The 10,656-nt window shown below is 57.7% G+C and overlaps 1 protein-coding gene across 1 annotated transcript; it reads left to right on the forward strand.

The window, feature by feature from the left end:
• Positions 1-5,937: 5,937 nt before the first annotated feature.
• Positions 5,938-9,819, forward strand: LOC129210837 (uncharacterized). Its single transcript, XM_054837138.1, has 10 exons — positions 5,938-5,985; positions 6,217-6,234; positions 7,196-7,210; positions 7,331-7,517; positions 7,622-7,854; positions 8,036-8,077; positions 8,475-8,489; positions 8,607-8,793; positions 8,898-9,130; positions 9,644-9,819. Exons 1-10 carry the CDS (start codon positions 5,938-5,940, stop codon positions 9,662-9,664), a joined length of 999 nt encoding a protein of 332 aa, XP_054693113.1. The 3' UTR covers positions 9,665-9,819.
• The last annotated feature ends 837 nt before the right edge of the window (positions 9,820-10,656 follow it).

Genomic DNA, 10,656 nt, shown 5'->3' on the forward strand with positions numbered 1-10,656 from the left:
AGGGTCTGGAGCACAAGTCTGATGCGGAGCACCCAAAGGAACTGGGGTTCCTGGAGAAGAGCCTGGAGAAGGGGAGTCTGAGGGGAGACCTGATTGCTCTCTGCAACTACCTGAAAGGAGGTTGCAGTGAGGTGGGGGTCGGTCTCTTCTCCCAAGTAACTGGTGATAGGACAAAAGGAAATGGCCTCAAGTTGTGCTAGGGGAGGTTTAGATTGGATATTAGGAAAAATGTCTTCACCAAAAGAGTGGTCAGGCATTGGAACAGGCTGCCCAGAGAGGTGGTGGAGTCACCATCCCTGGAGGTGTTCAAAAAAGGTGTGGACATGGCACTTCGGGACATGGTTTACTAGGCATGGTGGTGTTGAGTTGATGGTAGGACTTGATGATCTTAGAAGTCTTTTCCAAGTTTAATGATTCTGTGATTCTATGACTGTGGCGTCTGGGAAGGGCAGAGTCCCTGGGAGGGCTGGCCGGGGATTCCCCAAAGAAGACTGGTGTCTCCAGAAGGTTTGGGGTCTCTGGGAGGGCTTCAGGGTACCCAGGAAGGCTGTGGTGTTTCCAGGAGGGCTGGAGTCCCCAAACACCACCGGGGTCTCCAGGAGAGCAGCAGGGTTCCTAAGGAGGTCTGAGAGCCAAGCAGGGCTGGGATCCCCAGGAGGGCTGTGGGGTCCCTGGGAGGGAGGGGTCCCCAGGTGGGATGGGGTTCCCAGGGAGCTGGGGTCCCTGGGAGGGCTTTGGGGTCCTGAGAAGGGCTGTGTCCCCAGGAGGGATGGGGTTCCCAGAAGGGCTGTTGGGGTCCCCAGGAGGGTTGGGATCCTCAGAGGGGGCTGGTGTTTCCAGAAGGGCTACGGTCCCCAGAAACGACTGGGGACCTCAGGAGGGCTGGGGCGTCTAGGAGGGTGCAGAGTCCCCGGGAAGCTTGGGGATCCGCAAGAGGGCAACGCTGGCAGGGGACCCATCTGCAGGGGGCAGGAAGGGCAGGGCAGGGGGTCGGGGCACCATGTCCCCCTTTTGGGGCGACCTGCAGGTCACCCACCCCGCTGTTGCAGAGGAGCAGCCACGTTGTGTGAGGGGTGGGGACCATCGCATCCCCCTGAAGGCGATCCCTCCGCTGACCCACAGAGGAGACTCAGCGTTGCCCATGCACCCCAACACGTCATCACAGGGAAGGTGTGTGGAGTGTGTGTGCGCGCGCGCATGCGTTTGCTTTCTGCTTGCCAGTGCTCAATTGCCGTGCGCTAATTAAAAGCTGTAAAAAAATTGTCCATGTGAGCTGTGCCTGTTTACCCCCGCTGCCTCACTCCTGTGTGAGGGGTGACAGAGCTGCCTGGTGGAGCCAAGCTCTGCTCTCCCTGAGACAGAAACAGGGACAGCCACCAGACAAAACCCGAGGCCAAGGGGACCCTGTACCCTCCCCCTGCCCAGCAGGAGGCGGTCGCTTAAAAGGAAGGAGGGAGCGGAGGCAGGTCCATGCTGCGCGTGGCAGGCGAACCTTCTCCTCCTCGCCCGCCTCGCCTTCCCAAGTGCCTCTGTACAAGAGCTACGAGGCTCTGGCTGTGGAAGGTCGCTCAAAGGAGGACATGGACGACAGTCGAGCTACACCAGAGGTAGCAGCACGTCTCTGAGCAATAGGCTGAGGGCCCTCGCCAGCACCCCGTCCCTCCAACCTGGGTACGGCATCCCACAACTTGTCGCAGGCAAGTCTGATGTTATCCCCCTCCCCCTTCGAACCTAGTTTAAAGATCTGTCAATGAGCCCTGCTAGCTCCTGGGCAAAGACCCTTCTTCCCCATTGAGAGAGGCGATTCCCATCAGAGTTCATCAAGCCTGGTGCCACATAGGCCATCCCACGGTCAAAAACCCCAAAGGCGCGGCGGTGACACCAGCCACGAAGCCATGCGCTTATGGACTGCGGCCGCCTGTTGCTCCCAACATCACCGCCCGCAACTGGAAGGAGGGAGGAAACTATTACCTGTGCTCCAGATCCCCTCAGTGACCGTCCCAAGAGCCTGAAGTCCCTTTTGACCGCTTTTGCATTGGATGTCGCAACTTCGTCCCCACCCACATGGAGGAGCAGCAGTGGGCAGTAGTCAGAGGGCCGTACCAGGCCGGGGAGTTTCCTCGTCATGTCCTTGACACGGGCCCTGTGGAGGCAGCAGACGTCTCTGAGAGGAGGGCCTGCCCTGCGTGTCGGGCCCTCTGAGTCCCTCCGAAGGGAGTCCCTACAACTATAACCCATGGGGTCTTCTTCATGGGGATGGTCACAGCAGGGGGTGCGGGCCTTTTGGGTCTAGGTGCTACCTCTGGTGTAGCTCAACTGTCGTCCATGTTGAATCAAAAAAATTCACTCAATAGCCAATGTGACTATGAAGCAGGTATCCTTTATTGCAGCGCTGGGAGTCGCACTGGGATATTTCCACGACCGTGCGTCTCGACGAGAAACAAATTGTACGTGATTCATATTACAAAAGAGTTACATATTCATTAGGTTTCTGATAAATCTAATACATATTCATTATTATTCAGGGGACTCATGAATATATGCTAATGTCCTGATACGCCTGCACAGTTTCTTCCTCAGGTGGTCGTCAGGGGTCGTCCTCCTCAAATCTTCCTCTTTCTCCTCTTCTTCAGTGTACACAGTTGGGCGACCTCTTCTTCATTATCTCCGTTTTGCAAGCTCAGCAACTTGTTATCCGTCCTGCCCAGATAGTCCCAGGCTTCTTGGCATATTGGGCCCCCTTTATCATGATGCTTCAAACTTTGTGTCTTTTTCTAAGTCATACCCAAGGACCGTTCCCTAATTTATGGCTTCTCTTATCCTGTTTCTACATTCCAGCTATTTTACTAATTGTTTTCTTTCGTACTGGAGCATGAGACAGGCGAAGCCTGAGTTTGTAGGGCCTGATTCAAGTGTTGCCAAGTTACATATTCTGTTTTAAAATTGTTCTACGCTAATTAGTTTCCCTTATTCAGTCTTCTTCTTTGAGGGACCTTCCACAGCCAGAGCCTCGTAGCTCTTGTACAGAGGCACTTGGGAAGGCGAGGCGGGCGAGGAGGAGAAGGTTCGCCTGCCACGCACAGCATGGACCTGCCTCCACTCCCTCCTTCCTTTTAAGCGACCGCCTTCTGCCAGGCAGAGGGAGGGTACAGGGTCCCCTTGGCCTCGGGTTTTGTCTGGTGGCTGTCCCTGTTTCTGTCTCAGGGAGAGCAGAGCTTGGCTCCACCAGGCAGCTCTGTCACCCCTCACACAGGAGTGAGGCAGCGGGGGTAAACAGGCACAGCTCACATGGACAATTTTTTTACAGCTTTTAATTAGCGCACATGGCAAATAAGTAGAAAGCAAGGACACACACACTCAGACACACTCACCCCACCTTCCCTGTGATGACGCGTAGGCGTGCGCGTGTTGATGCTGAGTCTCCTCTGTGGGTCGGCGGAGGGATCGCCCTCAGGGGGATGCGATAGTCCCCACCCCTCACACAACGTGGCTGCTCCTCTGCAACAGCGGGGTGGGTGACCTGCAGGTCGCCCCAAAAGGGGGACATGGTGCCCCGACCCCCTGCCCTGCCCTTCCTGCCCCCTGCAGATGGGTCCCCTGCCAGCGCTGCCCTCTTGCGGATCCCCAAGCTTCCCGGGGACTCTGCACCCTCCTAGACGCCCCAGCCCTCCTGAGGTCCCCAGTCGTTTCTGGGGACCGTAGCCCTTCTGGAAACACCAGCCCCCTCTGAGGATCCCAACCCTCCTGGGGACCCCAACAGCCCTTCTGGGAACCCCATCCCTCCTGGGGACACAGCCCTTCTCAGGACCCCAAAGCCCTCCCAGGGACCCCAGCTCCCTGGGAACCCCATCCCACCTGGGGACCCCTCCCTCCCAGGGACCCCACAGCCCTCCTGGGGATCCCAGCCCTGCTTGGCTCTCAGAACTCCTTAGGAACCCTGCTGCTCTCCTGGAGACCCCGGTGGTGTTTGGGGACTCCAGCCCTCCTGGAAACACCACAGCCTTCCTGGGTACCCTGAAGCCCTCCCAGAGACCCCAAACCTTCTGGAGACACCAGTCTTCTTTGGGGAATCCCCGGCCAGCCCTCCCAGGGACTCTGCCCTTCCCAGACGCCACAGTCATAGAATCACAGAATCATTAAACTTGGAAAAGACTTCTAAGATCATCAAGTCCTACCATCAACTCAACACCACCATGCCTAGTAAACCATGTCCCGAAGTGCCATGTCCACACCTTTTTTGAACACCTCCAGGGATGGTGACTCCACCACCTCTCTGGGCAGCCTGTTCCAATGCCTGACCACTCTTTTGGTGAAGACATTTTTCCTAATCTCCAATCTAAACCTCCCCTAGCACAACTTGAGGCCATTTCCTTTTGTCCTATCACCAGTTACTTGGGAGAAGAGACCGACCCCCACCTCACTGCAACCTCCTTTCAGGTAGTTGCAGAGAGCAATCAGGTCTCCCCTCAGACTCCCCTTCTCCAGGCTCTTCTCCAGGAACCCCAGTTCCTTTGGGTGCTCCGCATCAGACTTGTGCTCCAGACCCTTCACCACTTCATTGCTCTTCTCTGGACATGCCACAGCACCTCGATGTCCTTCTTGTACTGAGGGGCCTAAAACTGAACGCAGCACTCGAGGTGTGGCCTCGAGGGAGACAATCACTGCCCTGGTCCTGCTGGCCACGCTATTCCTGATACAAGCCAGGATGCTGTTGGCCTGCTTGGCCACCTGGGCACACTGCTGGCTCATGTTCAGTCGGCTGTCAACCAGCATCCCGCAGCCTTTTCCACCGGGCAGCTTTCCAGTCACTCTTCCCCAAGCCTGTGGCAATGTCTGGGGTTGTTGTGACCCAAGTGCAGGACCCGGCACTTGGCCTGTTAAACCTCATACAATTGACCTTGGCCCATCGAGGGCAGTGTCATGCAGTGACCTCCCACCAGCCTCCAAGAGACCTTCCTCCAGCCCCAGCCTGATCAGGCACCCGCCTTCTTGGTTTTGCTCCCTTCCCCTTAGAAGCCACGGGGACGTTTTCTGCTTGCTGGGGAATCAAACTTCCCCTCTGGTGGGAGCGAAGCCTCCCAGAAACTCTCACATGAGTGTGGGAACTGTGAGAGTCCCTGAAAGAAAGCCCAGCGAGAGACCTGAAGCAGCTCTAAATAATCCTCATGGAGGAATATTTTCACAGGATCACGGGAGAGTTGAGGTTGGAGGCACTTCTGGAGGTCATCTGGTCCAACCTCAACCTAGAGCTCCTTGCCCAGGACCATGTCCGGACGACTTTTGAATACCACCAGGGATGGAGGCTCCAGAACATCCCTGGGTGACCTGTGCCAGGGGTTGGTCACCCTCATAGTGAAAAAACACTTTTCTGAAGTTCAGAGGGAACCCCCTGTGTTTCCATCCATGCCCATTGCCTCTGGTCCTGGCACTGGGCACCACCAAGAACACCCTGGCTCCATCTCCTTTTCTCCCCCCAACAGGCGTTGATACACGCTGATAAAATCTCCCTGAGCCTTTTCTTCTCCAGGCTGAATAGCCCCAGCTCTTTCAGCTTCTCTTCATACATGAGATGCTCCAGACCCTTGGTGGCCTTTGTTGGTCTCTCTCCAGTATGTCCATGTCTCTCTTGGACTGGAGAGCCCAGCACAGGACCCAACCCTCCAGGGGTGGCCTCGCCAGTGCTGAGCAGAGGGGAAAAAATCACCGCCCTCGACCTTCTAACAGCGTTCCTCCTAATGCAGCCCAGGATGCTGTTGGCCTTTGCTGTGCCCCAAGAGATGGTTCATGGTCAACCCGGTGTCAACCAGGACCCACAGGGCCTTTTCTGCCAAGCTGCTTTCCAGCTGGTCACCCCCCACCCCCAGTGAATCCTGGTGCCTGGGCTTGTTCCTCCCCAGGGGCAGGATTTTGCACCTTCCCCTTGGGTGCCAGCAGGGGATGGGTGCCATCAAGGTCCCAGGCTCGCTCTATCTCCTCCCCCCACAGGTGAGCACCCTGGGGCAGACCCTGCAAGCCTGGGATGGGCCATTCCTCCAGCCCTGGTGCTGGCTGGGCTCCTGGGTGCGACAGGTTTGGGGTGCTGGCACAGGGACCCCGGCCAGGGGCTTGGGCAGGGGGATGGCAGCAGTCCGGGCAGGGGCTGAGCCATGACACTGGTGCCCTTGGTCCCACCTCCCTGAGGCCACCGGTGCTGACGCCGGGTCTTTGTCCCTCCAGGTGAGCAGCTCCAGGCAGGTAAGTGCCAGCACCCCACCCCACCCGTCTCAGCCCTGGCACAGCAGGGCCAAACCCGGCACGCCCTGCCTTTTCCTCAGCACCCATGGGTGCTCAGCACCTAGAGGAGACGGCCCCTTCTCGGAGGGTGTCCCCAACCATGGAGACCCAAGCTGTGCCCAAGCCACCGGAGATGGGGGATGAGCCAGTGGGTCAGCGATGCTGCCGCTGTCCCCAGGGCACCGGTGGCCCTGAAACATGGATGGGTCCCCAGACAGTGGCCGGGGCAGTGAGCACAGCAGGGTGGGTGCCACCATGCCAGGGGACCCCAACACCCGCTGAACCGAGTGTCACCACAGCCCATCTTCTCTCCCAGGTGTCCCCAGCGCTGCAGTGATGGAGGCAGTGAGGCACCCAGGGGACACGCGGGGCTGGAACATCCTTTCCCGGTGCACCAACCTTGCACCGATGGTTTTGCTCTCCCTGTTACATAACAACAAATGTTTGCACGGAGACCCTGCGCCGTCCCGGTGTGATTTGTGCTGCTTTCACTTTTGATTTCCCTTTCCCAGAAGCTGCCGGTCAGACCTCCCATTCCTGCCTCCCTCAAAGGCAGTGGCCCCTCTTTTCTCCCTGCAGCAGCCCGGTTCTGTCCCCGGCTCCGTCCCAGAGAAAAAAATCAATAACTGGAGTGGTAGCGCGGTAAGGATGATCCCATCTTTGTACCCCGTTGCAGGCAGCTGTTTGCGTCACCGTTGCAGGGTGACAGGGAGGGGGAGGATGAAGGGGGCTTGTCCCAGGACGCCTCCAGCTCAGAGAAGTTGGGAAGGACGAGTGACTTTTGCCTGAGCCAAGCCCTTGTGCCTGGCAGGAGCCATCACGGGCAGGGTGTGATGGCAGGGTGGGACACTGCCCTCTCTGCATGGGCAGCACGGCACGAGCATGGCGCTGACGCCCCGTTTCTGTTCCTCTCTCCTTGCAGATGTCAAGCAGCTTTGTAAGTAGGAGATTGGTGAGAGCTTCACCAGCAGCGTGGGGGGTTCGGGGGGGCATTTTGGGTGTGTGATGGGGCTGGTTGTGCCACCTCCTCACCTTCCCTCCCTGGCGTGGTTGGCAGAGGGATTATAAGAAGATCAAGTTTGTGCTGTGTGGGGACAAGGAGTTCTTTGAGGAGGTGTCAGAGAGCAATTTGCAGCCTGGGGATATCGTGCTCGTCCCCTGTCTAAGCACAACTGGTGTCAACAGGAACAGCTTCCAACATGCAGCCGTGTACTGTGGGGACGGAGAGGTCATACATTTCCAGGGTAAGCCCCCGACCAACTGCTCCCGCTTGGGATGTGGCGGTGGCCAAAATGCGGTTGGCAGTGCAGTGGCTGGGCCAGGGCAATGGGCGGCTCTCGTTTTCCAGGCACGAGCCGTTTCTGGAGTACGGGTCTGATCAGCAAGGAAGGCTTTGAAGCCATGAAAAAGGAGAGGGGGAAATGCCAGATTCTACGGAAAAAAGGTGGGATCAACCTCAATGACTTCCGTTGTAAAGTCAGGGAGGCGATGAAAAGCGAAGCCAACTATAGCTTGCTCAGAAACAACTGCATCCACTTTGCCCTCTACCTCCTGGACATGGCGGAATTCTACATGAAACTGGTGAGCATGGAGCTGGGTGTCACCACGGGTGTGGTGGGACAGGTCCTGCACCCACAGCCAGCCCTGCCTTTGCATCCAGACCCGATTCCCCCTGGGGCTGGCCCGTGGGTGGTGGGGACAGCAGGGGAGACAGCGGAGGGGACAGCCAAGCCCCCTGCACATGGACAGCTTTCTCTTGCAGGTGGAAATCCAAAATGAAGATGACAGCTGCAGCAGTAGGGACGTGAGTATCCCCAGTGTCATCCCTTCCGTGCAGGGTCCCCGGGAGGACTGTGGGGTCTGGGAAGGGCTGGGTCACCAGTGTGGCTGGGGTCCCCAGTGAGGGCTGGGTTTCCCTGGAAGAAGGAGTGTGGGGTCTGGGAAGGGCAGGGTCCCTGGGAGGTCCGTGTATTCCCCAAAGAAGACTGGTGTCTCCAGGAACTTTGGGGTCTCTGGGAGGGCTTCGGGGTCCCCAGGAAGGCTGTGGGGTGTCCAGGAGGGCTGGGGTCCTCAAAGACAACCGGGGTCTCCAGGGGAGCTACGAGGTCTTTAAGGAGGTCTGAGATCCAAGCAGGGCAGGGATCCCCAGGAGGGCACGAGCACGGCGCTGACACTCCATTTCTGTTTCTTTCTCCTTGCAGATGTTGACCAGTGTTGTAAGTACGAGCTTGGCGAGATCTTTGCTGGCAGTGTGGGGGGCTTGGGGGGCATTTAGGGGGTGATGGGGTTGGTTGTGCCACCTCCTCACCTTCCCTCCCTGACGTGGTTGGCAGAGGGAGTGTAAGATGATGAAGTTTGTGCTGTCTGGGGACAAGGAGTTCTTTGAGGAGGTGTTGGAGAGCAATTTGCAGCCTGGGGACATCGTGCTTTTCCCCCATCTCAACGTGCCTGCTATCATCAGCAGCATCTTCAAACATGCAGCCGTGTACTGTGGGGACGGAGAGGTCATCCACTTCCAGAGTAAGCGCCTGACCCCCTGCTTCCATTTGGGATGTGGCGGTGCCCAAAATGCAGCCGGCAGTGTGGTGGCTGGGGCAGGGCGATGGGAGGCTCTCGTTTTCCAGGCACGGCCCTTTTCTGGAATAGGGGTCGGATCAGCAAGGAAGGCTTCAACGTCATGAAAAAGGAGAGGGGGCAATGCCGGATCCTCCGGAAAAAAGGTGGGATCAATGTCAATGACTTCCGTTGTAAAGTGAGGAATGCGATGAACGGTGAAGCCAACTATGACTTGTACACAAACAACTGCATCCACTTTGCCCTCTACCTCCTGGACATGGCAGAATTCTACATGCCACTGGTGAGCATGGAGGAGTTCTGAGAGCCAAGCAGGGCTGGGATCCCCAGGAGGGCTGTGGAGTCCCTGGGAGGGAGAGGTCCCCAGGAGGAATGGGGTCCCAAAGGGGGCAGGGGTCCCTGGGAGGGCTGTGGGGTCCTGAGCAGGGCTGTGTCCCAGGAGGGATGGGGTTCCCAGGAGGCTGTTGGGGTCCCCAGGAGGGTTGGTGTCCTGAAGGAGGGCTGGGGTCCATCAGAGGGCTGCAGGTTCTGGGATGGATGGGGTCCCCATGAGGGTTGGGGTCCCCAGAGGGTGCTGGTGTCTCTAGAAGGGCTACAATCCCCAAAAGGGACTGGGGACCTCAGGAGGGCTGGTTTTTCTGGGAGGGTGCAGGGTCCCCAAGAGGCGTGGGGGTCCAAAAGAGGTCTGTGCTGGCAGGGCACCCATCTGCAGGGGGCAGGAAGGGCAGGGCAGGGGGTCAGGGCACCATGTCCCCCTTTTGGGGCCACCTGCAGCCCACCCACACCACCGTTGCAGGGGAGCAGCCACGTTGTGTGAGGGGTGGGGTCTGCCGCGTCCCCTTGAGGATGATCCCTCCGCCGACCCACAGAGGAGCCTCAGCATCACCCCGCGCACCCCAACGCATCATCACAGGGAAGGGGGGGGGATTAGGTGGGGGTGTGTGTGCTTGCTTTCTGCTTGCCAGTGCTTAATTGCTGTGCACTAATTAAAAGCTTTAAAATTTTTTTCCATGTGAGCTGTGTCTGTTTTCCCCCACTGCCTCACTCCTGTGGTGTTTCTAATTTATATTCTGGGCTATAGAATATAAAATATAGAATATAGACTAGAATATAATTAATATAATCTGCAATATAATATAATGTATTACAACAGATAACATACATAACCGTTGTGGTTTTACCCCAGCCAGCAGCTGAGCCCCATGCAGCCACTCGCTCACTCCCCCCTCCATCGAGACGAGGGAGGAATTGGAAGAATGAAAGTGAGAAAACTCATGGGTTGAGATAATTATAGTTTAATAGGTAAAGCAAAAGCCGCGCGCACAACCAAAGCAAGAGCACGGATTCATTCCCCACTTCCCATGGCAGGCAGGTGTTCAGCCATCTCCAGGAAAGCCGGGCCCCATCACACATAACGGTGACTTGGGAAGACAAACACCATCACTCTGAATGCCGCCCCCACCTCCCAACCTTCAACAGTGCTGGGACAGGACGGGCTTGGTGCCACGGTGGGACCGGTTGGTGTGGTCTGGGCACATTCCCGGGCACCGGCGGAGGCATATGCGGGTTCCAAGGGCTACTGTGGTGCTCACCAGGGCAGGCTGAGGTCCTCCCCCGTGGCCATGGTTGAAGCAGCAGCTGCTTGGGGAGCTCGGTGGAGCGAGGGGACCTTGGAGGTGTCCCCAAGGTGAGGGACCTGGGCACTGCACGAGTGCCAGGGCTGGCACGGTGCCTGAGGCCGTGGCTTGGGTTTTGGCAGGGCTACGTGGCACCACAACCATTTGGGGACAGAGAGGTCCCCGAGGTGGG

The sequence above is a fragment of the Grus americana genome, chromosome 10 (assembly GCF_028858705.1).
Source record: "Grus americana isolate bGruAme1 chromosome 10, bGruAme1.mat, whole genome shotgun sequence".
Classification (NCBI taxonomy): domain Eukaryota; kingdom Metazoa; phylum Chordata; class Aves; order Gruiformes; family Gruidae; genus Grus; species Grus americana.